Genomic DNA, 19655 nt, shown 5'->3' on the forward strand with positions numbered 1-19655 from the left:
GCACAAAGAGCCGTAAAATTTACCAACTTTACAAAACATGAATTCATGGTTACAGGGAGGTATAAGCACATATTCCCTTCGGGCAGTACTACTCAAACAATGGGTGTCTTACTCAACGTCTAAATTTTCAAGTTTAATTCATTAAAAATAATTTCCGTGTTACAGCTTTAAAACTTGTAGTATAAGCTTGTGCTTAGGGTCACTAAGTGTCCCATTGTAGCCTGCACAGCATTTTTATCCCTTGTCCCACGTCTCACATATTGAGATGTCCCATATTTTGATTGGCTCTAGTTTTCAAAAACTCAAACCACTGCAGGACAGATGACTTTGTAAAATCTGGCTTTTTTTTCAGTGGTTATGAAGAAAACAGGGACGGCTGTCATCACAGGACTGTGTTTGATGTCAATCAAACTGCACACACGTGGTCAAGTGTTAACCTGTCACATGTCTTTGCTGCCTACGCAATGCTCAACATGAGAATTCTGAGTAACCACAATGTCAAAAGTTCTGCAGATTTAGGCGGGATATGATGGAAACACAATATGATGTGTATGTCATTCCAGAATTGGAGAACATTTGCTGTCTCCCCATGCAATTTCAAATAAGCTATGCACAAAATAGTAAAACCTGCACTTGTTGTGTCAATTATATTTGTCCTGAGACCTAAAATGGCATTTTTCTCATCCTACCTTCTTGATAACCAACTTTGCTATTTTCACTATTTTTTAATTATTTGTTTTTTGAAATGTTCTACATTTCAATACATCAAAGCATTGATATTAAAAAGGAAATGTACTTACAAATTCTTGAGTATTTACTTTATATATTTTGTCCACCACTGGATCTAATCAACCTGTAATGAAGTCCTAGATCAGGAAATGTATTTATTCTTTATTTATTTTTTTCTTCTGTGAAAATTGTAAAATTGAGGGTCTGTGAGGAAACGTTGGAACAGAATAATCTGCAAAAACCCTGGAGTGTTATTGAGAGAAAGAGCAGTGGAGAGCTGCAGGAAGACCAATATAGACAGAAATTGGAGGATGTGTTTTCTGGTCAGGAACCCATCGCTAAAATTAGCGTGGATGTAAATTCCTCAGCGTTGCCGGTTTTCAAATCCGCACATGAAACTCAGTGCAATAGCCTACAGGGAACAAAAAAAAGAAAAATAGAAAAAAGAAAAATAGCAGTGGAAGGGAGAGGTCATGTATGACCAGTACCGTTTTCAAATGCTTCCTTTCCCCCACTTGTTTTAAATGGACATTTACTATAAGAACAGAGACATCTAAGGGGCCACAAGAAGAGGGACAAGCTATGAAAGCGAAAGCCACGGTCCCCACGCTCAAGAATCCACATGGGTAGAGGCTTTAACTGGCTCAGGACGCACAGCCTTCAACACAATCACCACACATGCTATTGTGGCCTGCAGTTAAGCCCTGGGATGGCTCCCATCTCAAATTGTCTTTCATTGCCTTTCTCTGCCTCTCCCATTCTCTACTACACCCCCCCCTCCCCTTATGCTATTTAGCCGTACGGCGGTGTCACGCGCAGATAATAGCAGATCTACAAGGTTGCAATTTGCGATTTGCGATGCGTTGCGAGTTTGTAGACCTGCTGTTCTCGGCACGCGACACCATCATACGACGGAGCATAAATCAGGCCTTTCTGAAGGCCCCCTATCCCTCTCATTTACAGTCCCCCGATGACAGACACAAACAAGCTTTCACATATCCATCCACCCCGCACCAAGGGCAATAAAAATTTAAAACAACAGTCGACGACAGTGATATAGTACATTTCAGCTGATTCACACACACATTCAGACATGAATTCGTGTGAATCCAAAATTGGACACTCATTCTGCAAATAAACAGTGCGGCGGACCCATGTTCTCGTTGTTTGCTCTCATGAACGGAAGAGAAAAGGAATAACCGAGTCCACCACACCCACAAGGAGATACCGGATGAATGGAAGGGCTGGAGGCAATGGTGGAAGATTTTTTCTTGGTTTACAGTCCCCACACAAAGCCAGGACTATTTCTAGTCATCTAATTTGCTTGAACAAGGCCATTTGAACACATGACAAGCAATAAGTCAAGTATAAGTACTTAGGCATACTAGCAAATCTCACATTCTCATGGTATGTCTACCTGTTGTAATTCCTTGGTAGTCTACAGTAGTTCTTTGTTGACCTGCAGATTAATTCAGTGTCTAAATATTGACATTCCTAGCTGGTGTGTGTTGCTCTTATCTATGGAATGCATTAAAGGATTTGTTACAGGCATCAATCAAGTAAAGCTGATAATTTTTTATAATGGAAGGCGCCAGGGTCACTTGCCTGCCAATGCAAGGTCAAGTAGAAGAGATTAGGCAAAGGGCTTGGTCAAGGTAAACCACAGGCGCTGGGCAGGTCCATGCATGCTGGAGTTCATTGCTTGCCGACTGTAGATTTGTATATGTAAGTGTGCATATTGCATAACATTAGTATTTAAAAGAAAATGATAATTGACAATAAAAATATTTTTGATGAATAATTGATCACTCTTTTGGGCATGTCAGCATAGGTTTTTTTTTTTTAATGGTTAAAATAATAGGCATTCTACAAGCTCAAATGTGAGTTTGTAGATCTGCTATTTTAACAATTTGTGCACAACACCGTTGTCTAAGTAACACTTAAGTGGTTCACGTTGATATTTTTAAATTATATAAAAACCAATGTGCTTTTCAATTATTCGATTTATCTAAAAAGCAATTGCTAGAATTAGAAAATAATTGATAGTTGCAACCCTAGAATAATGACACTGCTGTCTATAGAGGGTCATATATGCGAGCGTCACTTCCAAATAGATGAAAGAATCAGAGGGGAAACGCAACACACAAACATTTCACTTAATGTGAAATGCAACATTTAACATTGACCCCACCCATCTCTTCACTACAGAAGTTCATGGGAGAGGAACTGCTGTTAAATGTTGTGTCATTTCCCAAGACACAAGAAACCAAGAAACAGAAATCAGAAATGTGATCCCTGTTTAATAAACATCTGGGGGGAATTTGATTGGGGAATATATATTCTAATGTCAAACGCTGTCAATAGTTGTTGACAGAGAAATCTGTGTGTGTGCACACACTTGCGTGCGTGTGTGAGTGTGAGTGTGTGTGTGTGCGCGCACGCGCAGCATGTGTGCGTGCGTGTACTTGTGAAGGCCAAATGTCCCAGCAAGTATTGCAGAATATGAGAAATAGATGGACCTTTTTCCTTGTCCTCACAATAGAAATGGTTGTTTTATGGTAAAACAAATATTTAGAGTTCGGTTTACAATTAGGAAACGATTCATGTTCGGGTTAGATTTAGGCATGGAGTTTAGGTTTAGGGGTTGGAGTTATGCCCAATTTACAAGTAGTTGCGTGCAGGTGTCACAGTGCGACGCGTTGAGAGCTTGTAGATTGCCTATTTTTGGCTTTAGGGTTAGGGTTAAATAATGGATAAAAAAATGGCTTTCATAATTTTGTCATCCTAAAATCTTGTCCTCACAAGTACAGTCATACTAATGTGTGTGTGTGTGTGTGTGTGTGTGTGTGTGTGTGTGTGTGTGTGTGTGTGTGTGTGTGTGTGTGTGTGTGTGTGTGTGTGTGTGTGTGTGTGTGTGTGTGTGTGTGTGTGTGTGTGTGTGTGTGTGTGTGTGCGCGCACAAGCATACACACGCCCAGCTACTAAACTGCTTTAAACTCACTTCACTGCAGGTAACCAAGCTCCTCTCCAGTGTGTTTGTTTGTTGCTCCAAGTAGGATGGAAAATAGGAATAAACCTAATAAACAATGGCAATAAAAGGAAATCCAGGTTTGAGTCTAAACATCCCATCCTATTTGTTTAAAAAAGACCACTTCCAGCCAAAATAACAACACATTCCTCTGTCCTGGTGTGTCAATCATAAACCAAGCCAGACCAAAGTCAATTTTCAGGCTTTATTGCTCCACTACTGTGATCAAACGTACTGTGGGAAATCTTAATTGTTGGACAAAAGGGTAATGTTGGAGGATTTTTTTATTGATGACTGAGAGAACCTTCAATCATAAATTCCAAGCTCAGTGTGTATCTTGACAAATAAATAAAAGTACAAAATAAATAGACTATTAAATACAGTATAAAACAATAGGCCAAAGGGAAGGAATTGGCTTTTTGACGAAGGAACAGCCAAACATGATCAGAAAGACAGCAAACAGTAGGATTTTGACATGATTGGGATGAATTAAGCATAGTGATGGGAGGTTTCACAAAAAAAGAAGTTTGGTATCGTGGTAAATAGTCAAATCATACAAAAGGTATACGGTAAACAGCAATTGCAGCCAATAACCCAGAGTAATAACACACACAAACAAATCCCTTTTCCAGAGTTGGGTCTAACTACTCAATAAAAATAAATCACTGATATGAACAAAAGCAAATTACAGCACAAATTCAAGTAAAGGAAGGTATACAACAGTAACAGAATTATTTCGTTGCTGTCAGGCAGAAACCTTGTATCATACTACAGTGTCACACAAAAGTAGCAAAAAAATATATATCTATATATATATATCTACAAGCTCATTGGTGGATCTCCTGGTCGATCAATAACCTCTAACCTGACCTCTGAAATTGTAGATCTGCTATATTTGCTATTTTCAATTTTTTTAAATGAAAATGAAAGTGGTTGAGTGTGTCTGTGGGTTTATAAGTATTGAACCCATGAAAATTATTAAAAAAGAGCTTGTGACTAAATCATTTCCTGAAAAGTAACTGTTTTAGACATACAAGGTTTCCACCGGACAGTGACGATTTGCAGTCATCAATTAAGAGCACTGGGGAATCTATTGTCTACTGTAAAACTGCCCACTAATACCAGAGACCTGTTTCGATAAAACAGTGAAATCGAGAGTGCTACTGTAATTTAACTCTGAAAGTGTACAAATGGACCCGTAAGGGTGATTTAACTTTAAGTTAGTGCCCCTGATTTTACAGTGCAGAAACAGAACTCCCCACTGCCACCCCTGAAATGGGTGCTTAAAAAGTAATGCATGCCATGTAGTAGTTAAAAAGTAATGCATGGAAGAAAACAGAGGTTTACACCAATCTTAAATGTGAAAACAGATAGTTTCATGACATCCCATAACAATGTAGACCAATTTAGAGAATAGAATATTCATCTATGCTCTGCTAGTAAGGGGGGGGGGAGAATTAAACATTGAAATAGCAAACCATACTAAAATATAAATGGGTATGAAATCATTGTAACCATAATAGTTTCATCATGAATGTCATGATGCCCTTTTAGTCCAAATTCACTCTCACACTTCATTACTGACTTGTCACAACTGGCCTGTAGATGTGTTCAAAACGAAATCCATGTCTGAATCTCTGGAACACTTCTTTTTTTTTTAAATGCCACCTCATTCATCTCTGCTTCCTCCTATGGAAAAAAAATTGAAGTCCCCATTGTGCTCTCCATCTGACACGACTCCAGACCAAATGACTCTTGGTCCAAGTGCTACATTATAAGTGGCGTTCTTGATCCCAACGCTTTGGGAAATTACCCAAATTAAAAAACAAAAACGTGTGTGCAGAAACTGTACGTGAAGAGTACCTCATATACTGCATGTCTTCGCTTGCTGTTTTAGTTCATTTTATTTTTTTCATATAACATCAATTATATGACAATAGCTTAATATCTGAACACAGCTAGTAGCAGGCAATGCAGTAGCCAACAAGGTTATTACACCATGATGTCTGCCTTTAACCACTTCACCATGAAAAGTTTCTATATTATTTAAAAAATAGCAATTTTTCAAGCTCACAATTTGTCGCATAAGCTTGTAGATCTGCTGTTTTAAATAAAACCTGTGAAATCTTTCACAAAAAAGTTTTCCCCTGCCTATTATGACATGCCCAAAATTGGGACGCAAGGGCTAAAGTGGTTAACCACAGGCCAGCTCAAGCTCATCTCAGTCCACTCCGGTCAAAGTGCCATTCAAAAGGAGATGACATCACAACATCAGCACCAGCCTCAGTCCTAGGCGAGGCGACAGCCCACCCCTCCTGTACAATCTGACTTACTGTGCTTTCCTTATCATTTCTTGCATTCTGGATGCTACAACCTCAAGGGTGTAATCTTGCAAGGACCAAAGCTCAAGCCACTTTAACATCTGGCTCCATTCTTGTTTTTCCACGAAGTAGGAATGCAAAAGGAAAAAAAAATAAAGTAAAAAATCTAAATAGATGCTTGAGCATGAATTGTATCTGTACAGAAGGCATGAATAATAAAAAATATATATCAAAAAATATACACTGTCTACTACTTGTTACATCTATTGCTGTATATTCGCTCCATTCCAATTTGAATAATGGAAAAAACTAAAACAAAACAAAGAACAATCGTAACAAAACTCGAAGGAACAAAAATGTACAGTAAGTCAGTCTGTTTCGGCTGGCCCCTGGGGTTGGAGAGTTTTGTTTGCTTGAGCCAATCCAATGCCGTCCCTGCAGCTCGACTCCAGCTCAGCTAAGAGTTCAACGTTCAGTCTTTTAGGGGCTGCCCACTTCAGTGCCCGATTCGAATTCCCTTTGTTTTTGTTTCGGGATCACACTGCGAACACACTCAGCGTGCTGGTCTGGTCTTTCAACCCCAAGATACTGTAGGCGATTCTTTTCAAATGGCCGGGCAGCCTAACGCCAATGTTCTTGATATCCCTGTGAAAGAGAGATGAGACAGTGTAAGAGGAGCCGCAGATGGGTTCATACATTGGCCTCGTTCCAACACATTTTTTCAAGCACATCCTTCCTTCCTCTCTCTCATTCCTTGAAGTGATCACCAACTGAACCATTGTGACGAATTACCGGCATAATACCCAACCTCCATTCATGTGTGACTCCATCACTGAGTCACTTGGCTTAGTTGAGAGTGTATTCAAGTTAGTAATCTCCCTGGGTTTTTTCATTTCTCTTTACCATCAAAGGGTGGTAATGGCGGTTTCACCTATGCGATGCAAACCTTTAAAATGCCTCCAAACGTGCCATAGTCAGCCCATAGTCAAAGCCTTAATTAGAGCCATAATTACTTAACGAGGATTCTCCCTGTCTGCCCTGAATCACTTGTCTGGTGAACAGAAGGGTGGGTCGTAAATAGCTGCTGGTTTTCCAAGAGTGCAACCAGATGAGATGGAAACGGCTGTGAAATCTCGCCACAGAATATGACAAACACTTCAAAGGGGGATTGCTTTAAGAGTATGCCTATCTCTGCCAATCGCTACCAACACCAACCTTGTTACGTAAAACCCTCGCAGGGGGACGTTCTTTTTTTTTTGTGTCTAGGAAAAACTCTTGGACCTTGTTACTGTCCAAAAACAACTTCATATTATGTGCTTCACTAACCAATTCCTGCCCAAATTTCCGACCATGTAAGTAAATGACCCCCTTGGTGCTCCCACAGATCCGAGGAGATCTAATCGGCATGATAATTGTTTCAAACTGCGCGGTGATAAGCTGGGCAGAGTGCTGACCAATTCGGGTACACCTCTTCAGTCTTTCCTAAGTGGAAAGAAATGGGAAAAGGGCAGACTTTGGGGCTTAAAGTCTCGTTCGTCTATTTCGGTTGCTTGATCTCCTCCGGTTCCTCTCGCTCCACGGGCTATTCTCTCCACTCCTTTAATGTCGGAGCATGCAGCCACAAAGGCCATTGCCCCAAACAGGCAAAACTAGTGGTTTATGGCAATAGCAAAAGTGCTGCCCAGGGCTGCTAGTGTGTGGGTGAAGGGAAGGGAGGGATGAGAGAAAGAATGGAGAAAGGGAGGGAGGAAGAATAGGGAATGGAGAGACCACAAGCCGCCACCGCCACGCTACCACAAATGAGGCCGCTCTCTCTCTCTCTCTCTCTTTCCCTCCCATTATTTTTTCCGTCTCACCCGTCTCTCAAGTTGTAGCTGAGGCCGAAGTTTATATTGTGCGTAAACTATTCAGCTGGCTGTTAAAGAGTGACATTTTGGAAAAACAAAAACAATACGTACTCTAGACACAGGTTTCAGAGAAGTCACAACGTTCTCATGCAATACGCTGGTGCTATAGGATAACGGCAGCTTGGCAACAGTAGACCATTTCTTTCCCGTCTCTGCCAATAAGACAGCGAGCAAATAAACGATCCAATTATGTAACGTTGCACAACACTGAATGCAATGCCACTTACTCGTTCTTCATCTGCAGAACCTGGTCCATGGTGACGACCCCGGCACAGGTGAAGTTTTCGCTGTACTGGTTCATTTTGATGGACTCCAGCCACTCCGAGACCGACCTGAAGGGGGAGCCGTCCGAACCGCTGGTGCTGGGCAAACGGATGGATACGCTGGAGGAAAGCAAGCAGATCAAGAGCGATAATCATCAACAGGCTTTCCCACAACAAAGCCGGCGAGAGGGCTGTAATTACTGCGCAGGAAACCCAGTGATAAAAACCAGTTGGTGCAGTTAGGGTGAGAGAACCGTTTAAGATATGAACATGACAACCTTTGTCCTCTGCTGCTTCTCACAATACGCATTAACGTATACACGTTTCACACACAAAGACAAATATTGTGCATGCATTCACACAACATTTAGACAACGCATCGATACCACATAATTCTTCACCAGAAACCCAACCCAACAGACAGCGCGGCAGATTTTTCTCATTAGCTAGGCCCGCACTCGACTCTACCGTACGCTCGAGCCTGTCAGTTGTGTCCTCCTTTGCCGTGTAATTAAACTCTGGCGTGTAAACAAATCTTACCGGGGGTCAAAGTCTGCGATGGCCTTCAGGGAGTCAGGACTGCGCAGCAGCTTGTCTAGCAGGCTGACAATGTCGGGGAAGCGAGGCCTCTTGGAGCGGTCCTGGAGCCAGCACTGCAGCATCAGCTGGTAGACAGCTGAGGGACAGTCCATGGGTGCTGGCAGCCTGAAAGCCTCGTTGATGGCCTTCATCACCTGCAATCACAGGACATGAGGCAGACTCTGAGATTAGTTCTACTAATGCATCGGTTTGCTCAATCTTAATGTGAGCATTGTGTTCAAAAGTACAAAATGCCTTTCAAAGGGCGTTTAGATTTTCAGAATAGCATTATTGGATATCAGGTTTTCTTGGCTAAGTACTGTCACACATACAGTACAAGAGCTTCAACTTGGTAGGTTGCTCTCTTGGTTGACCCAACTATCGCAAAATCAGAAATAATAAATCTGATACAGTAAAATATTTATAAAGAATAAGAAATCTGATTATAGTGAGTCATATTTACATAAGGGCCTGTCTGAGCACCCCGGTGGGCAGGCATGGAGGAGTATTTACAGAATAAAGGCAGAATGTGAGAATATATTGGAACTGACTGTAGCAGTGAATATTGTGAGAGTATTTAGATAAACTGCATATAATGTTACACTGAATATTATATTGAATTCCCAGAATGTACAGGATATTAAACTTGTAAATGTAAACATTAGCAAAAGTCACAAAAGGTTTCTTGTAGCTGGTTAACACATTGGCTAACATTAGCTTATGATAGCAAAGTTACTGTTGGCGCTGAAGCTTACCTCATGGTTACTCATGTCCCAGTAAGGCCTCTCTCCGAAGGCCATGACCTCCCACATGACTATGCCAAAGCTCCACACGTCGCTGGCTGAAGTGAACTTCCTGTATGCGATGGCCTCTGGAGCAGTCCAGCGGATAGGGATCTTACCACCCTGTTGAAAGTATGGATAAACCTCAATGAGTATTTGGATAAACTCTGATGTTCTGTTTCTTTACTCTCACATTTCAACTTTAACAAGTGTCTACCACAAAATAAATCCCTGTTTACTTGATCTTCCACAGTCAAATCCTCAGTGTTTACTTAAGTCTGAGAGTGTACAAATGTGAGCAAAGGGATGCTTCTGGGTCTGGGTCCATTTAGTTAAATCTTTACACTCTCAGACAACAAGAGTGTTACATTTCTACCACTCTCAGACAAGAGTGTTATATTTCTACCACTCTCAGGCAAGAGTGTTACATTTCTACTACTCAAGAGGCAACGAGGCAGCCCCCACTTGGCCAGGGGAGATATTGAGCTTATGAGCTTCGGGCAGTATTATTTGTCAACCACTAGGTTTCCAACCCAACACCATTTTCTACATTTCTCAATAAGAGACTACCTCCAACCACTGCAGATGTGCTAGTTATAATGTATCAACATACTCTACTATACAGATTGGTTAACGTCATGTTTTATTCATTAAAATAAGTTCTAGATTGCAGTCAGGATTTAACAGTGTAGGCAAACATACGTAGAGTCAGCATGCTAGCAAACAAAACTATTAGTTGTAACAGAAAAAGAAAAAAAGAATATCCTCCGTCATGAGAAGTATGACCTCAACTCACACTAGTAGTGTATGTCCCCTCGGGGTCATCCTCCAGGACACGGGACAGGCCGAAGTCGGAGACCTTGCACTCACAGTTGTTGTTGACCAGGATGTTGCGGGCAGCCAGGTCACGGTGAACATAGCTCATGTCCGAGAGGTACTTCATGCCCGCGGCAATGCCGCGCATCATGCCCACCAGCTGGAAGGAAGAAATCTCACCATCGTGGTCCTGATTGGATGAAAGACCACAAAACAGATGTTTTTGCAAATTCCTTGTTTACATACGGTCGTTGCACAATGTCTTTAATGAGTGTTCCGTGAAACACAGGCTGCCGGGAAATGGAATTATTTAAGCTTGGGATGAAATATGGAACACTGGAAAAATTAATTGACAATACAGCTGGTAACCACTGCCCTATTTTATACTGTTGTGAGTGACGTATAAAGTTTTTCACAAAAATAGCATTTCAAAATGGAATGGACATTTTGGAAAATGTTCACCTATAATGACAAGACCAAAACAGTGAAGCCAGGATTAAAGTAGTTAAATATGTAGATGTATATAGTATGTCAGAGAGGTACAGCTTGCAGTCACTGCGAAAATATCATAATTTTCATGACAACAAATCTTACCCTGAGGTACTTATCCAGTGCTCCATTCTCCATGTATTCTGTCACAATCATGGCGTGTTTGACTGAAAGCACAAGAAAAATAAAGTTTACCCACTGCTCATCTCTGCTGGCATCGCGTACATTTATACAACTGCAACAAGAGCCGATAATAGCTAGGTAGAAGGTACACTGCAAGATCCTGAGTGTCAGTTTTATTATGAGAGTGTAAAATAAATGCTGACGGGTAAAAAAATGTTGCACTCTCAGCGTTAATTTCACACTCATGATTTGTCTGGGTGGGTGGAGGGTCCTTACATTTGGTGACAACCCCCTCCAGACGAATTATGTTCTGGTGGGAGAACTGTCCCATGATGGAGGCCTCGCTGAGGAAGTCCTGCCTCTGCTTCTCGGAGTAGCCAGGTTTCAGGGTCTTGATGGCCACGGCAGCTTCCTTCCTGCTCGGCGCCTTCAGAATTCCACGGTACACCTCGCCGAACTCCCCTGCAGGACACAACATTAAAGAAAACACAGCATTTCTTTAATAGGTCTCCTCCAGTTTCCTGCTCAGTGTAACAGAGAGAAAGTAAACAGGGAAGTCTCATCGGCTGTTTTGCCTCAGGCGCTCTCACAGAGGTGTGTGCTGGCTGGGTGTTGAGAGCCAGTGTTGCATGATTGCTGGAGGGCCTGTGGTGTGGGGGCATGGGAATCAGCTGTCACATGGGGGAGGGGGGGCAATGGTCATGGGAAGGGGGGGTGGGGTCGTGTGCAGATCTAGGGGTGTTGGTTCAAAGGGTAAAGGTGGTCACTTCAATAAACTTTCTAATTTAGCAAGAAGCCAGGTGCTCTGACATGCTCAGGGAAATTCTGCAACAATTTCTCTCGTTTGTTAATGAAGCGCATTGATTTGCCTGTTTTGTGTCTGCCAAAACATATGGACATTGCAGCCAAAAAAGGGTTGCCACACGGAAATATGTTCAAACATGTCGAATGAGAACTCAGCCGCAAAGATGTTAATCTCGCTCAAGTAACCACTGTCAGTCAAACTGCTAAGATGTATGAAGAAAAAGACGCAATATAAACAGTGACTTTAGGGATTGGAAAAATCTTTCAACATCTTGGAGTTAAGCCCCAAAGCACATTGTTTCAACAGCGTTCTCACTCACCAGCTCCAATGACTTTCTGTTTGGTTATGTGGCTGGGGTGGATCTCACTGGCAAACTTAAGGACAGCAATGTTGGGGTCCTCATAAGTGTGTGGATCCACATAGGTCTTCAGAGGCTTCAATTGCTCTGGGAGACACAAGTATAGACAGATTTTAATGAAAGAAGGTGAATATAAGCTGGACAAATAGAAAAGAAAAAAGATTATAAGAGGGAGTGTTTTTCTTCTGTCTATACCTGAGCTGGAAAAGTAGGTGTCCTCTGGTCCTTGTCTGGTATGCGAGTTTCTTTTCCTAAACAAAAAATAAATCATCGGCAAATTATTATCTAATTTCAGCAGCGGTACTTCTGTCCCAACATCCTTTGCTTCATTTGCCTTGATTCAATCCTAATTGCAGCCATTGCATAGCAGCCATTGTCATGATTTTTCAAGAAGCTTTGAGACTTTGTACTTTCAAAGAAACCAGACATCGGTGCGCCACCCCCATTCAGATAGACGCGGTGCTTTGATAAAAGCTGTCGTCAGACTCTGTTTGCCAAACCGATTTAAAGACGGAAAGACAGACAGACAGGCAGGCAGGCAGGCAGCAAGGTGGACAGACAGCTACACACTGCTACAGTATAGGTCAGGGTCACCTTTACAAAGTGGCTACGGTCTGGTACAGAAAGAGCCAAGCGCCTCTTATCACCAACAATGTGCCACTCTGGGCCCATTTCCTTTCAAAGGCCCCAACACTCCCTCCAATATGCCCATTGAGCAATGACAAGACCCATTCAACACCAATTCTTCCCCAGCAAGTGCTGGGACACAGATCCAGATAAAGAGAGAGTGAGAGTTGGCTAAAGGAAGAGAGAAAAGAGAGAGGTGAAGAGAGAGTGAATACAGGGGCCATTTGGAGGCCCCACAAAGGAAGAGGGGAAGAATGGGAAAGGAAGCTGCTGAAGGAGCGAAGTGTTCAAACTGTTTAAGAGGAGAAAGAACGAGTGAGGGGGAGCGCCGCTCACCGCTTGCGTATGAGCAGGACCACGACCACGATAAACAGCATCGCCCCTCCGCCAACCGCTGCCCCGAAGATGACCGCGGTGTTGCTCTGAGCCAGAGGCGCTGGAACACATGAGGGATTTCGTTGTTATAAACATTTACGTACGAAAACACACAGAAGGACATGGTTTCAGGTCTTTTGGCAACAGGGTCAAAGCTGTTTAAATTCCTCGTCCCCCCCAATACCTTCTGGTAGGGTCTCAAACTCGTCCTCCATGCTCGAGCCGCTGGGAAGTGCTACCTTGAACAGGTACGCAGTGCCCGGGGCCAGCTCACTGATCTGCACCGAGCTCTTCTCCAGGATCAGCACCGTGTAAGTGGTCACGTCCAGGTTGTCGTCCTGTGGAACAGACGATGGAGGAACAGTGAGAAACAGAGCTTCGTAAGGATGAAGACGTTTATATGTTAGATTATATTTTACTTTTCTCTATATATTTCAAGCTCTGATAAGTTCTGTATATCCCTTTCAAGGGTACTATGGAGCTTTGTACATATGTATCCTTTGTGTGTATATATTCTGTATTTTTTCCTATAGGGATTTCATTCTCTTAAACCCTATACTTAGTTGACTGGAGTTCCCCATGTCTCTACACTAGGGCCCCGACTGTTTATGCTCTGTGCGTATACTAAATCTGATCCGTTGTGAGCTTGGAAATCTATTTTTGCCTATGTTTGCCCCCAGAATAGGGACGCTAGGGATCAAGTGATTAAACAGGATGGTGTTTACAGTATATAATATGCTGTCACAAAGTTTATTATGTTTGCTTATGCGCTGAGTATATTATTATTAAATTGTTTGCACTGTGGTGTAATCTTTGACACGATAGATCTATCTGTGATAAATGTATTCATCAATGTGCCTTTGTAAACGTTTTGTTTATTATGGTCCCCTGTAGCTTCATACACATACGTCTCAAATTTCACTACATGCTCCCTTGTTTTCTCATGCAGCAAGTTTTTACAAGAAATCCAGTAGGATTTTGTCTATGCATTGCATGGAAATTATAAGTTAAACATTACAAGCTTGGGTTTAAACAGTAAGTAAAGGCATATAAACCATTATGATATGCATGTCCTGTAAAACATCTCTAGGAAAATAGCCACATTCAAGCACATCTGAAAGGACTTGGCCCCCTTCATATGATCATTTTCCAAAGCGTTTTTGCTCGCTTATACACTTGAGTGAAAAACTGCAACTTGTTAAACACTTTCAACCTGGCATCCCTGTTTTGGGCAAGTCATCTGTGAAAGTAAAAATGTAAAACATTTCTACACATTTTAAAGAAGAAGAAAGAAAAATACAGCTCATTAGCTTGTAGCTTGTAGAGGTGCTATCTTTTGGCTTAAGAGAAATGTTATTTGAAGTTACTGTGGATGTCTATGAACAGGGAGAGCATTAGGAGTTTGGTACCTTCTTGCGGTAGGTGAGTTCGTAGCGCGTGGGCCGGGGCTGGGTCGCCCGTGGACGGGGGGACACGGCCCAGGACAGGGACAGGCTAGTGGGGGTCCGCTCATCTAGACGCATGGAGGTCACCTTGGGGGGGTCTGAGGGAGGGAAAGGGGAGGCAATGATGTAAGTCCATTCTTAAGCATACTTTACAAACAAAACAAATAACTCCAACTGAGAAGCAAAGCTGTATCTTTCAGTGGCAAAATCTGAAATCGACCAAGACCATCTTTTTCCAATACCGAGTTTGAATATTTGGTTTGACTGTTCCCTCCTGTTATTTGACTCTGTGTTCATGTCTTCTCTATTCTCTCTTTCCCTATTGTAACATTCCCTGTAACTGCAAAAAAGACATTACAGTACAGACATTTAGCAGAACTGTAAACATATTTTTTGTTGAAATCCTGAGGTAATATCCGTTTCCGTTATAAGTGATTTAAATTCACTTTGTAGTTGACATTTAAACTGATAATAAAATAATTATTTTAAAAAATAAAATAATTATTTGCATAAAGTAATATGGGTAAATGTGGTTGCTGCAGCACCCTGGGGTGCCGCAGCACCCACTTTGAGAAACCCTGCCCTGTAGAACATTATGTACGCAATGCAGCTGCAGCTAATAAAATTTATAATGGGTGTGTTAGATTAAGGTGTGCCAATGTGCAAGCACTGACAGTAGTCAACAGTATTGTCAAGCACATTGGCACACCTAAATCTATCACACATATTAACTGTTTTAGCTGCAGCTGAGTTGCTTCCATTACAGTGTACTGTAAGGTCTGCCTGCCATGTTTTTAACCTGTACAGGAAAACAAACTACAAAATCACCCTAGGGTGATCACATTTTAACAGTGTGATTTCACTGCCTTGCTCACCTGTGTGTTGCAAAGTGGCCGTCAGGGCACTGGTGGACGGTGGCCTGTCCACCCGTGCCGTTTCCTGGCTGGCAAACTGCGACACCCCGCTGTGAGCCTCCACGGTGAAGGTGTAGTTGAGGTGGGCATCCAGCTCGCCCACCGAAACCCTGGCATCGGTCAGGCCCGTGCTGCCCGGCTCATAGCGGATCTTCTCGCCGCACGGCTGGCACGCCGAGCCCTCGCACCGGCGGCACTCGACGCTGTAGGTGATGTCGCCGCGGCCCCCCGTGTCCTCGGGTGGGCTCCAGGAGAGGAGGAGCTTGCCGGACAAGCCAGTGGTGGCCATCAGGTCCAGAGGGGCGGAGGGAGGGCCTGTGGAAGGCACACAGGGGAGGAAGGGAGTTTTATTCACTGATTTATGCTTCAACCACTTGAACCCCCAGCATGCCTATTCTGGGGGACGTTTACCAAAAATAGCCTATCTACATCTACAAGCTCACAACGTGACGCAACGCGTAGATCAGCTATTTTTGGCAAAGAGATCTGGTGTAGACAGAAGTAAGCGGGCAGAGTACATGGGCCAGTTGCACCACCTCACACTAAGTTCAAACTTAGCCTAGTTATAGCTTAAATGGCTTTTAAGCTACTTTTTTAAAAGCCATTTATAAAAAAAGCTACTAAGATACTTTTTTTTTGTTTTTTATGTGAAAATGTGTGCAAAGCTTTAAATATATATTTTTTTAATATATATTCAAAGATTTGCATTCATTTTCACGATTCTTCAAAAAAATAGCAGATCTACAAGCTCATAGCGCGGCACTCGGTGCCGCGCTATGAGCTTGTATATCTGCTATTTTTGAATAGCCAAAGAAATCTAAAAATGACAGAGATACTTTCCCGGATTGAATGTGTTTAAGCTATAACTAGGCTAAGTTTGAACTTTAGTGTGAGGTGGGTGCAACTGGCCCCAGTTGTGTAACTCAAGTCCAGTTCTCTAACACACAAGAGGGTTTAAATGGTTAATGTTCCCTCACCTGAGCAGGGCCCGGTGGGTGGGTCGTCAGGGGCGCGATAGAAGCCGTCCATGCAGGGGCAGAGCAGCGCCCCGGAGCCCAGTAGCCGGGTGTTGGCGGGACACGACACACACGTCTCACTGGACGCAGAGGCCTTGAAGAAGCCAGCCTGGCATTCTGTACAAACACATCAGAGAACAACAATGGAATTTATAATGAGGCACATGATCCGTTCTCACGCAGCTCGAGCGTGTTTGTGTCCATCTCGTAATGTGTAACGTGAACTTTTCAACTTGCCTGCGACAAGGCAAGCTACCATTTTGGGTCAGGGTCAAAGGTCAGAGCTGAGACGCGGGAGGGAAAACAGGGGCAGGGCTCTACGCAGTGTTGACTCTAGTGATTAATACAGTGAACAAATTGACCCGTACGGTACAGGTCACTGAGTTAAATTGACACACACATTTACTGTGCATCAATCTAAGGATCTGCTCAGTGTTCAATCTAGTTTTGAAACCATCCCCCACTCTCTCTCTTACTCTCTCTCTCTCTCTTGGTCTCTCTCTCTCTCTCAACAAACACAACGAGTCATTCCACATTCCAGGACAGTAAGTCAGTCATCGATGCTGGGACACAAAAGACAACATCAGAAATTAACAAAGCGAGAAATGAGCGAGCTTGCCCATGGTCTCTGTGTCCACTCCGTCTCACTTCAGTGGCCTCTTTTTTAAATATCTTCTGCCTCAAAGACCCCCGTGCTGGGCTGCTGAAACCATATCGCTTAGATAAGATGACAACTAATTTCACACGTCCAGCTCCGAATAAAGGGAAGCAGGTACAGCATCCAGCTGTGCGTGGCGGTGTTGAAATATGAACTTAATACGGTGTGAAATCTCTCGGCGAGCGTGCCAAAAAGGAGAGAGAAAATGAGAAGACCGACCTCCCTTTAACTGGTACAGTCATGTCCACACACATACAGCTATCCCCTTTCACATGAACACACACACACACGCACAAGCATGTACAGACTACATAGCCACGTGCATATGTATGCACAAAATACACCCACATGTATGCAAAGCACAATGCACTTGATCTCTCACTCACTCACTCACTCACTCACTCACTCACTCACTCACTCACTCACTCACTCACTCAATCACTCACTCACTCACTCACACGCTCACACACTGACACACCCACCCACCCACCCGCACACACACACGCACACAAACACACGAATGTGCACACACACGCAAACACACAGACCTATGGGTGGGTAAATTTGATATCAGAAGATGGATTATGTGATCTCCCTGTCACCTGTTCTTGTATCCCACCCCTCATTCCTCAATTTCAGAACACACACACGCGCGCGCACGCACGCGCACGCACGCGCGCGCACGCACGCGCACGCACGCACGCGCGCGCACGCACGCACGCACGCACACACACACACACACACACACACACACACACACACACACACACACACACACACACACACACACACACTCACACACACACACACACACACACACACACACACACACACACACACACACACACACACACACACACAAGAAGAAGCACATGCACATTTAAGATTAATGGCTTTGCTTTCCATTCCATCCAAGTCCATTTGAATGATGTTGACTATTCAAATTACAGTCAACTAGTTTGAAAGAACAAAGAATACAATGTTGCAAGGGTGTGTGTTTGTGTGTGTGTGTGTGTGTGTGTGTGTGTGTGTGTGTGTGTGTGTGTGTGTGTGTGTGTGTGTGTGTGTGTGTGCGCGCGTGTGTGTGCATGCGCGCGTGCGTGCGTGCGTGCGAGTGTGTTTGTGAGAGAGATGATGAGGCATATATATTTACATAACCGAGTGTAAGAGAGCAATAGATACTGAGAACCAAGTGAAAATTGCAACAGCCATGACAGCGGCTTTTTCAAGTTTTCAGTTTTCAAAGTAGGGTCTGGGAGCCCCCGAGGGTACTTTCGGGGGGTCCTCAGCCAAATGGAGTAGTTTAATTTCACTATACTTAACTCTCTTTCAATACAAAACAAAAAAATATATGTTTCAATATCACCACTAAGCTAGAAACCAGCAAATCCACAATTAAACGCTTTAGTCAATGAATGACACATGTGGTTTATATTAACTTGAAAATCTACATGTGATTATGGCAGGCTGGGGTATTTTATTTTGTATCCAACTGTCTGAGACATGAGTTTAATCTTGGAAGTATTTTTGAAAATGACAATTTCAAGAACATTTTAAACCACATATTTTGATATCCGTACAGAATCGTTTGAAATGGGGGTCCAGGACCAGGACCTTACAGAAAGTCAATTTAGGGGCCAGTGACACGATGTTTGAAAACAACCATCGAGCTTAGAGACAGAAACAGAAAGCATTCAAAGGGGAAAGAGCGAGAGGTGACAGATGGCTAGAGAGAGTTTGAAGTTTAGCCCGCAGTGACCTGAGTGAAGAGGTGAAACGTGTCAAGTAAGTGACAGACAGGCAGGCAGTTTCACTGTTGGCATCCATGAGAGGCAAGTTACAAGCAGAAACCCAAGGACGAGGGCTAGATCATATTCTCAGGGCAGTATTCCATTGATCTGCACCCGGCTTTCATTGTGGTCGGGTTTGAGCGAAGTTCACTTAGAAGCCACAAGTGACGACACGCATTTCGGAGAGCCAACAGCTCCCCGGCCAGCATATCCAGGGGATTTACTCAATTGACTCCGAGTTTCACTTCAACCATCTCCGCATCTCAGTGGAGCCGACTGTTGTTAAGGGATAGGTGAGGATTATCTGAAGTTGATGACAGCGCACCAGAGCGGAGTGTGACCTTTTATCCGACGGCCTCACATGTTGCTCGTTCGCCCTTTCAAGACGACCTCTCCTCCTCTCTTTCTTCATCGGCAGCTGTTTGACCAATGGCCACAGCGACTCATTAACACAGACTTTACGCAGAGGATGGCTGAGGCGGAAAATGGAGGGATGGAGAAACAGAAGGTCAAAGAAAGAAAGAGACAGGAACACGGAGAGAGGGTTACTCTGTCCTGCTGGGGGACTTGAGGAAAACGGAGGAGAGAGAAAAGAGAGAGAGAGAGAGAGAGAGAGAGAGAGAGAGAGAG

The 19655-nt window shown here is 43.2% G+C and overlaps 1 protein-coding gene across 1 annotated transcript in view; it reads right to left on the reverse strand.

Moving 5' to 3' along the window:
• Window positions 1–3948: 3948 nt before the first annotated feature.
• epha2b (eph receptor A2 b) overlaps window positions 3949–19655 on the reverse strand; it is a 30401-nt gene continuing 14694 nt past the window's right edge. Inside the window, exons 4-17 of the mRNA XM_080444404.1 lie at window positions 16539–16694; window positions 15523–15876; window positions 14612–14745; window positions 13387–13540; window positions 13164–13263; window positions 12396–12451; window positions 12162–12287; window positions 11314–11499; window positions 11020–11081; window positions 10406–10615; window positions 9583–9732; window positions 8789–8982; window positions 8213–8368; window positions 3949–6723 (exon numbers count right to left, since the gene is read on the reverse strand). Of these exons, the coding sequence (XP_080300530.1) occupies window positions 6615–6723; window positions 8213–8368; window positions 8789–8982; window positions 9583–9732; window positions 10406–10615; window positions 11020–11081; window positions 11314–11499; window positions 12162–12287; window positions 12396–12451; window positions 13164–13263; window positions 13387–13540; window positions 14612–14745; window positions 15523–15876; window positions 16539–16694 (2147 nt within the window). The 3' untranslated portion in view covers window positions 3949–6614. The remainder of the gene's footprint in view (window positions 6724–8212; window positions 8369–8788; window positions 8983–9582; window positions 9733–10405; window positions 10616–11019; window positions 11082–11313; window positions 11500–12161; window positions 12288–12395; window positions 12452–13163; window positions 13264–13386; window positions 13541–14611; window positions 14746–15522; window positions 15877–16538; window positions 16695–19655) is intronic.

This window comes from Gymnoscopelus braueri, assembly GCF_963280865.1.
Source record: "Gymnoscopelus braueri genome assembly, chromosome: 12".
NCBI classification, from domain to species: domain Eukaryota; kingdom Metazoa; phylum Chordata; class Actinopteri; order Myctophiformes; family Myctophidae; genus Gymnoscopelus; species Gymnoscopelus braueri.